General features: G+C 43.0%; 1 protein-coding gene across 1 annotated transcript; it reads left to right on the top strand.

The window, feature by feature from the left end:
• The first annotated feature begins 3,305 nt into the window (after positions 1 to 3,305).
• LOC130384120 (transmembrane protein 106B-like) lies at positions 3,306 to 10,405 on the top strand. The gene is made up of 8 exons (XM_056592166.1): positions 3,306 to 3,406; positions 4,518 to 4,731; positions 4,921 to 4,984; positions 5,907 to 6,066; positions 6,930 to 7,070; positions 8,091 to 8,140; positions 8,342 to 8,395; positions 9,714 to 10,405. The coding sequence occupies exons 2-8, from the start codon at positions 4,533 to 4,535 to the stop codon at positions 9,832 to 9,834; spliced, it is 789 nt and encodes a 262-aa protein (XP_056448141.1). The 5' UTR covers positions 3,306 to 3,406; positions 4,518 to 4,532; the 3' UTR covers positions 9,835 to 10,405.
• The last annotated feature ends 2,041 nt before the right edge of the window (positions 10,406 to 12,446 follow it).

Raw genomic sequence — 12,446 nt, 5'->3', positions numbered from 1 at the left:
TGGTGCAAATGAGCTGCTGCCCATTGACCAATGAGCTGTCAGACTGAACCACAGCATGGAGGAGAAGGGGTTGTTGCCGTTTGCTGACTCCTGGAGCTCTATATCTATATAATATATAATAGAACATAATAATAATATTATATACAGGTATTTATAGAATCTATCTTATATAACGGCCAAAAGCTATGTGCGCCTCGGATGATATTATGAATAATAAAGACTATGTCTGACGTCTCTGGTACTTCCACAAGTAAAGACTCGTAGTGGGGGATACCTCGGCCATGGTTGAGAAGAATTGGGGGGAAGGAACTTTGGCATTGACTTTCTGAACTCTATGAACCGCGACATGGAGAAGAAAAGGATTGTACTCCGGGAGCTCAGCTGAGCTGCAGGACTGCCTCCGAGCTCCCCGCTCCGGAGCTGCCGGCCGGCCGCAGTTTTTTTTTTTTTTTTTGCCTACAGCGCCACCTCCAGGCAGAACTAGGATTGTTACCCGCTCCAACCACCTGATGGAAACGCACCTAATTCAAATTACTTTTTTGCGAACTTTCTAAAGATTCGCATCACCTTTTAGATGGAAACGCAGCTAATGTAGGCCTAATCCCTCCACGGCAATATATGAAGCTATTCATCCCATTGGCTAACGGTAGACCCGATGGCTGCACATTAACGGCGAAATCTGTGACCTTACTCAACACAACTACACCAACGTGTCCTTATTAATTACACAACATGTATGGGTTAAGGCTATGGACATTAGTTGTGCTGTTTTGTGCTTTGATTGAGAGAAACTGTCATTTTGACAACTGACAGAGCAACCCCTTCTCATCAAAATTACGTTCCCAGAGAACAATTCGGCATTCTCAATTACGTTTGTCTGAAAAACGTATTATTGAACATATCACAAATACAAATTCGTTCTCAGCCTATTTTTTGCCATTTATTTACCGTGTTACTATGGAAGAATAAAGAATAAATTCATGCATTATCAATTTATCATTCAACTTGAACATGTGTTTTTACAGTATAGAGTGGCGGAGGGATGACGTATGTTGGCCAACCCGGAAGTGAGGGTCGCCCTGCAGGTTCCCTTGACAACAAGCCAACGGGTTTTTCCATTGGATTTCGGATGATTGCAGAACATTTTGCATTTTTGAAGCACCTCCTCAAAAACTGAAAATAAATAGAAATAACGGTGCTCCAAATATCGAAATGTAAACCAATGCATTCTGAATGGGAGTGTTTCTCCGATTTTTCCATGCTACACAGAACGAAATGTGAACCAATGTAAACCAGCAAATAAAGGCTCCATGGTCATAATAATTTAAATATAATTAATCCCCTGATTGTGTAGGCTATGTATTCTATTTTTTCCAAGGGGGCTGCGTTCACATCACTTGACTGTCATAATTGCTATGGTGGTTGCTATCGACTGCCCCCTCTAATCCTTACATGCAGTGGCGGTTTTAGGTACGGGCGAACCAGGCAGCCGCCCGGGGCGGCATATTTGTGGGGGGCGCCAAATCACATGGGGGGCGCCACGAGCAGTAAAAAAAAAATGGCGCTGCGTAGCGGATATCAATGAAGTAGGCCCTACTACATAACATTGTTTGGGGAATAGGTATTTTGGCGCCCCCTCTGGCTGCAGGCGCACACTTGCTCGTTGAGAAGGTGCCGTGCACTGACGGAATGAAACCCCCACTGAAGTCCGTAGGTTCCCACGCGGAGAAGGAGCTGCCGTCATTGTGTTGTTTTTGTCGTAAACTAAGGTGTGATGGTTAAAAAATAGACAGATATTCCAAGGTATCCTTAAAAGGCACGTTGGATGTTTTTATTTTCTGCAGTTTTCTGAACTCTGCTCCATTACTGGTTCACCGGGGCCTATACTCTCATGGTCCGGAGAGCACACCTTTGTTTTTAGCCAATTTGAACATTGTTTGGATTGGTTTGTGTCAGAGGGTCTAGAATCGTCTCTGTTAGAAACAAATCAGGTAAACTAATGTAACAATTTGCTACAACATTTTGTGTGTGCTGTCTTTAACAGTCTCGGCTCTGAGGCACAAACCCACGGAATAACACTACCATCTTCTGGCCAGTGGATAAACTGCAGGATTAAATCAACCTCCGATGAACATAGTGGGATGTGTCGGTCGCGACTGATTCGTTACAACGAACGAATCCCGAACGTGAACGACAAGAACTGGTTCCCCAAAACAAGAAGAACTGGTTCTTTGATTCTTTTTTTTTAACATCAACCAAACATATGGTCACGTAAATAAAATATACAAACGAACAGAGCTCTGTCTCCCCGCGACTTATATTGATTGAGTCTACAACTTCCTCAAAGATTCAGCCAATGAGAGGTAGCAATGGTGTTGGAATGGCACCTGGGTAAACCAATGACAAGGCGGTACCGTCGAATATGCGCGCTTTCTCTCTCTGACGTATCTTGGGTCATACCATTCGACTCATATATCCCCCTACATTTTTTCGAAAATAGACTTGACCTCCATCTGTTTATTGGATAAACGCATTTCCCAATCCAAGGAGTCTTTGCTCCATTCTACGTCAATTTAAGAACAAACAAAGAAATTAAACTGCAGTTCGTATTTTTTATTTATGACCATGCAAGTTCTGTAATGCCTGAACAATGAAGAATTAAATGTAAAGTAAAATAAAATTATAAATGTAAAACCATGAATGAAATATAGAGAGTAAGCAAGTGGTATAAATATTGGTGGGACGTTCAACATACTAAATAGCAGGCATCTCCAAACGGCGGACTGCGGTCTTGATGACCAATTATAAAAAAAAGTTGTTTTATTTTTATTTTTTTTTAAGATGTAATCTGACGTAACGAACGAATCAAAACGAACGAATCAAATAAACGAATCGTTATAGTGAACTGAACTGAAATAACTAGTTGCCGGAAAAGAATCATTTTGCCCACAACATATTACATGAAAGACATGCAGACCAGAATGAAGAGTATTACAAATGAGGGGGGGGGGGGGGGGGGTAGTATATTTCTGACTTCAACACTCCTATATTATAATTATATTTTATCATTATTATATTTTATCATAACCTATGTTACTTTATATGGACTTGACGATGTGAACAACAAGGATCTCATCAGTCATATTTAACCCTACTGAAAGACAAGTCCAAGCCGAAGTATTTGGAAGGCGTTTATTTTAAAGCAAACCAACAACACACAACACATTTTATAAAAGGAGAGCCGATGCAGTTATCGTCTGCACCAATCAGCGTCCCCCGCTTAACTCGCTCGTCGAATCAGGAGAGGAGGGGAGGCGGGTGCTTCGCGGGGCTGCTATTCGTCCACCACAACAAACAGCGCTGTGATCGAATGCAAATACCCAATAGACAAAAGAGCGGATAAACGGTAAGATACGCACACCACATGCTATTTTAGACTATAAAAACCAGACTTGAAGGTCGTTTTGCTAAATCTAGACATTGAACCCCGCGTACGGAGCTCGAAGCGTGTCCCCATCGGCTTAACGTTACGTTATAGACCATAGAGCCAGGTGACTCCGCAAGGGCCATGGCATAAAATAAGCTTTTAATTTAAACGCTGCCAATGATGACATTGTGCATAATGCAAATATCAGGCTTCGTAGATGTAGACTGTGAATTGAATGTAACAATGTGCCCACCGTGCGGAATAACAGGTCCTGTTAGTACATTGTGTACTCGTGTTACGCACAGCCATGGCGGCTGGGGCACAGACGCACCGGGGGTTTGAACAATACACACACACACACTGGGTGGAACCCTTTAGGGCAGGGGTCCTCAACCCCTGGTCCCCCCCCAGTCCGGGGACCCATTGGTACCGGGCCTAGAATTATTTCCCAGAAAAGGATGATACAAAAAATGATAATAAATATTTCATGTTTTATAAGTTAGGCTATACGAGTTAAGTTATATCCTCCAACCAATAGACTCCATATCTTTATTTGTAGTGGAGAAAATGGGAAAAAAATTGTTAAATATTGGTATATTCAATTTATATTATTAGTTGTCACCTAGTTCATAATATGCATCTAAACAACTGCAAATTAAGCACTGTAAACTACTTTGTGTTGATTTAATGCTCAGGTGACTATTTTCTGTGTCTCTTATAAATTGTAGTTTTTTGTATTATTAAATTATTGAGACTCAAAAAAAACATCTACATCCTTCTTGAATAATGATGCATCTTAAAATGAAGGCATTCACATTGGCTAACGGTCATCCAAGTTTGGGAACCCCTGCTTTAGCATATCCCTATTGCTTACTATTATTTCTTGCATCTTAAATGACGAATCATGGACGGTATATATATTCTTTTTGGCATTTTTCTGGCACTTTGAAACATACTTGTTGAAAACAGGAGAGGCTTTCTGTCAGTCGGCCAGAACCAATCCCACATTCCGTCCTCGGTCACGCATGTGATCCAGCGAGCGGAGTGGCGTGCGTCCTAAAGCCACCGCGCTCCCTCTGCCCCCACACAGACACACGGACACACCATGGGCTCGTCCCGCTCCCGTACGGCCAAGCCCGGCGACGACGGCCAGGACGCGCTCACGACCAACGCCGAGTCCACAGACACGCACGGCGAGGAGGACGGGAAGCACGGAGACGTGTCTCAGTTCCCCTACGTCGAGTTCACCGGGCGGGACAGCGTCACCTGCCCCACGTGCCAGGGCACCGGCAGAATACCGCGGGGTGAGTGTTCATCTCGTCGTCCACAAGAGGATTTTTGACCATTTTAAAATTCAAACCACAATTGCATCAGTAATCGCTGCTTCTAGTACCAGCCTTTCCTCAGTCTGGTCCTAAAACCTCCTCAGCGATGCGAAGTACCCTGTTTTGTAATACTAACATGTTATTGCGCGATGTTGGCCTCGTTTTCAGGACAGGAAAACCAGCTTGTGGCTCTGATTCCATACAGCGACCAGCGACTCAGACCAAGCAGAACGTGAGTATTAAAACTCATTTCAGAACTGGAGCTCTGCGATCGATGAGGAAGGAACTCTAAAGCAAAGTGCCAGAGACTTTCTCCGATAAGAATATGTTGTTAGCGTAGTGGTGAGCGATGAGGACTCCCACCCCAAGTCTCCCACCTCACCTGTAAGTCTCCTCAGGCAGAGATACCTGACCCCACCTGCTCTTCGGGGTCATGTCTCTGAGAACACTGCATGGCTAAAGGCCTCTGCTAAACAAACCAGATGTACTAGAAGGTTCAGGTTCTTGTGGTGGGCGGCAAGGTCTCAACTATTATGTTATATAATGTAAGGATAGCTTGTTAGTAACTGAGTGACACAAGAACAGAGGTTGAGTCGTTACAAGTTATAAGTTACACTTAACAAGTGCCATATAAGGGTCAACTAACGGATCCAAGATGGTGGACAGAAGCAAGATGGTGTCTGAATAGACAGCATGGTCGACAGGCTTGGTTACACTCAGAAACCAAGACTATTTAAAGCCTATTCACCCTCATACAAGGAAAGTACCTGGATTAAGGAACGTGACCGCCCCTTTGTCGTGGATGTTTGTCAAGTGTTGGTCTATGTTATGTGTAAAACAATAACCAAACGGGACAGGCCACCGTTTACCCCAACGCTTGGGCTATCCCTTAACAAGATGGTAAGTAAGAGGGATATGCTAAAGCAGGGGTTCCCAAACTTGGATGACCGGAAGCCAATGTTAATGCCTTCATTTTAAGATGCATAATTTTTCACTACTCACGTGGCCGGAAGCTAGTCGTCTGCCAGCTGTGGTTTAATGCCGCGACTCCTGCCTAGACAGAGAGCCATTTTGAATATACCAGTGGGGTCGTGACAGTACTGTTGACTATCCATGGCGTACATAACCTCAACGTGCGCCGGTCGGCCCCACAGAAAGCTGTACGTCACCATCTCGGTGTCCATCTGTCTGCTGCTGTCCAGCCTGGCCGTCTTCTTCCTGTTCCCCCGCACCATCGACGTCTCCTACGTGGGCGTCAAGTCGGCGTTCGTCTCCTACGACTCGGACCAGAGGATCGTCTTCCTCAACATCACGGTAAGCCGTCCAACTTCATCTGGTGCGTTTATAATAAATCGATTTTCATCTTTTAGAAACGTTCTCCTTATTCAGATTATTGTATATTTGTTATTTTTGGGATTAAAGTCATCAATAAATGAGATACTTAAGACTCAAAATCACTTGTTCAGAGTTAAATTTCCTAAATCGATTCGATTTCGATTCATAAAGTTCTGAATCGATTAATCACGATTAGATTAGATTCAATCTGCTCTTAAATAATGAAGATGGCTCAACTGTGTTACAAAATACAAATGTACTTTATATTTTCTCTTCATCTTAAACAAAAGGTTTGAAGTGCAAACTTGTAAATTGGACAGTTTAAACTTGAGCTGTAAACTAAACTGTCTCAAGTCTCAAAAGTGCAATTTTGAAATTAGAAAGGAATTGCAAGCAAAATTCTACTTGAACTCAAACATTCCATCACTGCAAATTGCATTAAGCCATTGTTTATTAAAGTGCAAAAATAATAATAATGGTAACAAAAAAAAAGCAAAATTGATGTCATGCCCTATGAATCGATATTGCAAAGTTTAAATGAAATCGATCCAAATATCGATTAAATCTATTATTTTTTACCCAGCCCTATGGTGTACCTTAATGTACTTATTGTAAGTCACCTTCCTTCACTGAAGGGTCTTCGGAAACCGGAACTCTTTGTTACTCAGTTCTTAACAGTTTATTTTCATTTGTGGTTTTCATTGTGTGTAAATATTACTTTATTGTAACTGTCCACTTGTTTCATCATTTTATTTTATTGTTTATTCTTTTGTTTTTTTTTCCTTATTTTTTACTTGTTGGAAATAAAAACATTTTCAATTCAATCCATCCTCCCCTTCCAGAACACTCTGAACATCACCAACAACAACTACTACGCCATCTCCCTGACCAACATCACGGCCCAGGTCCAGTTCTCCAAGACGGTGATCGGCAAGGCCAGGATCAACAACAGTACCATGATCGCACCGCTGGGCAAGCAACAGGTATCTCACACACACACGCACAAGCACACACACACACACCGCAGTGGTTCTTAAAGGGCAAAAGTTTACAGTGTGGTGTTGATCCAAAAAAGCAGATGTAAGATGGAAAGATCGACCGTCAACCTCATTTGGGGAATTTACCTAGTGGTAGGCCCGTCCGTCTGTCATTCATCTGGGAGGACACTCCCCCTTGTGATGTCATTACATTAACATCGATTTTGAAACGGCTCGTGAGAAATGTGGTGGTAAACACTGGGCCTTTACAGTGTTTGCCCTCCGGCTGAACTAAGATAATCATTGTGTTTGAACAAGGCTTGCTTTGGGAACAATGGTTGCCGAGGCAATCTGCGCTGACTTACACATGCTAAATACCTACAGAGACCTGTGGTACTGCTAGCTCGCTGCCTCTTCGTCCGACTCCCTTTGTCCCAGTGTGACACCTCAGTAGTTACTCCTATGACTACTGCCATTAATCCGCCTTTTAAAACAAATAATCCTAAACATTCTCCCCATATTCCAGCAGCCACTGTCTTATTTCGAGCTAAAGAGTGCGTCTGTTGTTGGAGGCAGTGTCAGCCCTGGGCCATCAGCCCATGACCCAACAGTTTCCCAAGATAAAACCAGCGAAATGTCAGGGACACTCAGTCACGCTCTGCAAAGTCTGGATGCCTCATTGCTTCTTTCCAACATGAACCCGTACTGAAGTGTTTCTCTCAGGCGGCATGTGGCTCAAGGAGGCATGAGGCTCAGGAGGCAGAGCGTGTCGGCTGGTAACCGGAAGGTTGCTGGTTCGATCCCCGGCTCCTCCTAGCAGAGTGTTGCGGTGTCCCTGAGCGAGACGCCTCACCCTGACTGCTTCGGACGAGCTGGCTGTCTCCCTACTTGGTTGACACCTCCGTCGGTGTGTGAATGTGTGCATGGACGGGTGAATGTTAGTCAATATCGTAAAGCGCTTTGAGCGGCCACTGGTTAGAAAAGAGCTGTATAAATACAGTCCATTTACTTTGTAAAACCTTCCAGATCGACTACACCGTTCCCACCACCATCGCCGATGAAATGAGCTACATGTTGTAAGTATTGACCCAAGAAGTTACGTGAAAGATTTGGCCGGCAGGAAGTGGCAGGATTGCCAATGCTCGTAGTGATGTCCACACGTAGTTTGTGGTAGAAATGCATAACAGGGACGAAGGAAATATGTAACCGAGGTCATTTTCATGGTGCCTCTAGAACCAGTGAATGTGATAACATAAACCATGGTTTTATGTTCACAGTGATTACTGCACCTTGCCGTCCATAAGAGTCCACAACATCGTGGTCATGATGCAGTGAGTATTTTTAACAATGCACACTTCCTCGTTTTCTCAAATCCTGTGCACACATTTTCTCTAAACAGACATTTGTAGGCAGTCTACTCACCCATCAGCATTTCAGAGATGTCAGGAAGGAAAGCCTGGGAGTAAGCAGAGATAAGCTCTGCCCCCACCCCTCTTACTCATTGTATGGTTTGCCTCCTGCCATTTAAAAATAGTACTTAGCATTGTGTAGTAATGGATCTTGGCAGCAATGGGTTAACCTAGCGGTTGCTATTGCTTGGCACTTTGTTCTATGATCATCCATACTGTACCGACAGAGATATATTGTTGTTTCTCTTCTTCTGACAAATGTACTTATTGTAAGTCGCCTTGGATAAAAGTGTTAGGCCACTACATATAAATGCTAGAACGCAGCTCATCGAAAGGGTACAGCACTTTAAGGTCTCAGTACCTTAGGTATGTCGTCTGCGTACTAGGTATTTGTTGTTCCTATCTAGTCCTGCATCCTTCTGACATGAGTTGAGGGATCCTCTGCAGTTTTCCTACACACTGTCGTCACGACGACGCTGGTGAAGGCCTTTCCCACACACGGTTTGACCCCCGGCCTTCGAACCCACGACCAGCATGCTAGAAAGATAACAAACCCAGAAGCCAAGCGGACGAAATCCCTGAGACTGGGGGGAGGATACTTAGTTAGTTAGTTAGTTAGGTCGGTTCTTTAATGTCCCCAAGGGGATAATTGTTTTCACACAGTCAAGTTGGTTTCAGGGCAGCTAACACGGTGTAGCAGCACTGTTTAGCACACAGATAACAAATAAACTCTCTTCCCACATATACAACAGATAACAGACAAACCCTCTTCCCACATAACGAACAGAAAAACATATAAAAACATATAGACAGCAGCAATCAAAACATCCACCCATGACCCCCACATGACAGATCACAAACCCTTTTACCACAAATAAACATGACATGGACAATATACAGTGATGAAAAATACATAATTTTGTTCACTGCTATGATGGCTGAGGGGACAAAGTCTAGTACCCTATATCTGTGGCCAGATGGGAGTAATATGAAGAATTGGTTAAGGGGCTGTTCAGGGCTGCACACTATTACACGTGCCAGGCGTGCGATAGCAAGTTAATTTGCTTCCGACGGGCCGGGGGTGGGGTGGTCGATTATCTTGGATGCTGTGTGTGAGATTATGAAGAGTCTGTTCAGCCTGGAGGTTCCGGGTTTGATCCCCGCTATCAGAGGTGTGTCCTAGTGAACGATGACTCACCCCCTACGGCTGAACGACCCTGAACGTCAATGTCGTCCTCAGGGTTACCGTGACGACGTCGTACTTCGGCCACGCGGAGCAGGTGTCCCAGGAGATGTACCAGTACGTCGACTGCGGGGGGAACACCACCTCCCTGCACGGGCACGTGCAGGTCTACAAATGAGCAGCGACGCCCAGGGAGCGGGTACCATGGTAACGGGTACCCATGGTAGCTGGGACCATGGTAACGGGTCCCATGGGAGCGGGTACCATGGTAACGGGTCCCATGGTACCGGGGACCATGGTAACGGGGCCCATGGTAACGGATCCCATGGTACCCGCTACCATGGTACCATGTTTCCACGCTACCGGGTACCATGTTAAAGGGTACCATGGTAACAAGTTCCAAGTTCCAAGGGTTCCTGTTACCATTGCAGCCGGCCCCATGGTTACATTTAACAGGGAAACGAACCGGGTCGATGCAGGGTAGTTTTGATATTTTAAAAAAAGTGAGCTAAACACTTAAAATCCACCTGATTTCTGATTGGACGGCTCGGTGTCTTGGGATTTCACCAGCATTGTCTTTTTGTGCGGGAAGCGACATCACAGGGTTTTCATTCTGAGCCAATCAGAGAAGAGGGTGGCCTTAAAGCACAAATGTGTTTAGTATGATAACGAGTTGGAATGTTCGTTTGGGAGCAAAAAAGCACGTATTCTTAAGTTGGCTGTTTTTAGCCGATTCTACCAAAACACTATAAACTTGGAACGATGGGGGCATGTGTTATGGTAAAAACTAAATCGTTATTTTAAACCACTTAAAAGGCTAGAAGTAGCCCGACTCTTCTTTGGTAGTATAATAAGGGTCTTAACATATAAAACGAGGCATTGATAACTTTGTAAGTGTACAGTTGATTAAAAATGACATTTCTATTCACGCAATACCATCAGTAGTTCACCCGTCGACGCCATCTTGTCTTTAAGACTCGAGAGGTAGATTGACGAACACAGAGCTTGTGACATCCGTGAACAACACGCAAGCTCTGTGGTCGCCAATCTACTTATCGAGTCTTAAAAACAAGATGGCGTCGACGGGTGAACTACTGATGGTATTGTGTGTATAAAATGTCATTTTTAATAAACAATCTGTGCACTTACAAAGTTATCAATGCCTTGTTTTATATGTTAAGAACCTTATTATGCAAAGAAGAGTAGGGTTACTTCTAGCATTTTAAGTGGTTTAAAATAACGATTTAGTTTTTACCATAACACATGCCCCCATCGTTCCATGTTTATAGCGTTTTGGTAGAATCAGCTAAAAACGGCCAACTTAAGAATGCGTCTATACGGCTTTTTTGCTCCCAAACTAACATTCCAACTCGTTATCATACTAAACATGTCCCAGATCCATTTTACACCGGATTTTTCCTTTAAGTGAAATACAACATGAGATGACCTTCTGGGCAGGTCGTGCTCCCTAACAGGATTTTCAAGGTCGAGGCTATGAATGTGGAAATAGGCTGATAAGGGGATCAGTATCTCAATGTCATGTTGTCTTAAGGTTGTATCGCGCTCCTTGATTTTAATTGTTTTGATACCTTCAGAAACGTACTATAATACACACACACGTGATGCACTTTAGCTTGATAAAGGAAACCATTACACATCAATTCAACCTGATGTTTCTGGTTTAAAACATTCCAGCTCTGTGGCCAAACAAGCACAACTAAAGCACAACTAAGTCATTATTCGACCCGAACAGAAGCTGTTGTTACTTGAAAAATAATAATATGTTTAAATCCATGGAGCTGTTTTTAGGAATAACCAAATATAATTTGACTCTGTTTATACACGTTTCATCACCTCTTTTTAAATATATTGTCATAGGGTTAGGCGGTTAGGGTAAGACTACTCCTAACCCTAACCCTAGGGGAAGGTTCCTTCAATAAGAGTATGAGTCACTGTATCTCTGTCTTTTTATGTTTGCTAATGATGAACTGACTAGACACATAGTTTGCTTTTATTCGTTATAATTTCTGTCCACCAGGGGGAAATTCAATTTGTAATAACGTTAGCGTCGGATGTTTCTTTAATAATGTTATTCCGGCTCCTTTGCGATTATAATTTTTCTCTTTGGTGTTTTTTTCCCCTCTTAACGTTTTGAGATGTTTTATTGTAACAAATCATCTTTGTGGGTTTTGTTTCATCAATGTAATTTTAATCTTTCAATGTGATTTTAATCATCCTTGGTTCATTCTATTTATGTATCATCTTAAATAGCCTACTTGGTATACTTTATCAATATTTCACTCTGATGCTCATTGTATGTAATGTTATGTCTATGGGATGAGTTCTCACGTTATAACTCTATCTTCAGAGAAGAGTTTAGCGGACTTCAACAAGAATTATTTTCATAGGTCGTACACAATTCCCGTGTCCGAGTGGGACCGACATTTCAAAAAGGTAATTTGGTGAGGATTATCTACCAGAATGATGGGATAACGAATATCTATTTTTTTCTGAACACTGCCAAGACTCGACGTAGTTGTGAATGTTTTTGCATGACCTTAAAGATCATTAAAAAAAAAACTAGTTTTGAATATCATTGTTTGGAGTTTTTTGTACCGTATTCTCGCACTGGGTGGCGCAAATGGAAAGGAAAGGAAACCGGTTGACGCTCAACTGGTCAAATAAGAGGACCAGCGCCTACATGGTAAGAACAAGTGTAACATCTTTTCAATCAATTAACTTGTAATAGGCCCACTAATATTACTGCGCTACTTATAAGTAGTAAATACT

This window comes from Gadus chalcogrammus, chromosome 6 (assembly GCF_026213295.1).
Source record: "Gadus chalcogrammus isolate NIFS_2021 chromosome 6, NIFS_Gcha_1.0, whole genome shotgun sequence".
NCBI lineage: Eukaryota > Metazoa > Chordata > Actinopteri > Gadiformes > Gadidae > Gadus > Gadus chalcogrammus.
This window is presented reverse-complemented; position numbering and strand designations above follow the sequence as displayed.

What these genes read in the sequence shown, in the direction of transcription:
- LOC130384120 (XM_056592166.1), top strand. Translation starts at nt 4,533, where the DNA reads ATGGGCTCGTCCCGCTCCCGTACGGCCAAGCCCGGCGACGACGGCCAG. An exon ending in CACCGGCAGAATACCGCGGG is followed by an intron (nt 4,732 to 4,920) that starts GTGAGTGTTCAT and finishes CCTCGTTTTCAG; the next exon opens with GACAGGAAAACCAGCTTGTG. An exon ending in TCGTCTTCCTCAACATCACG is followed by an intron (nt 6,067 to 6,929) that starts GTAAGCCGTCCA and finishes CTCCCCTTCCAG; the next exon opens with AACACTCTGAACATCACCAA.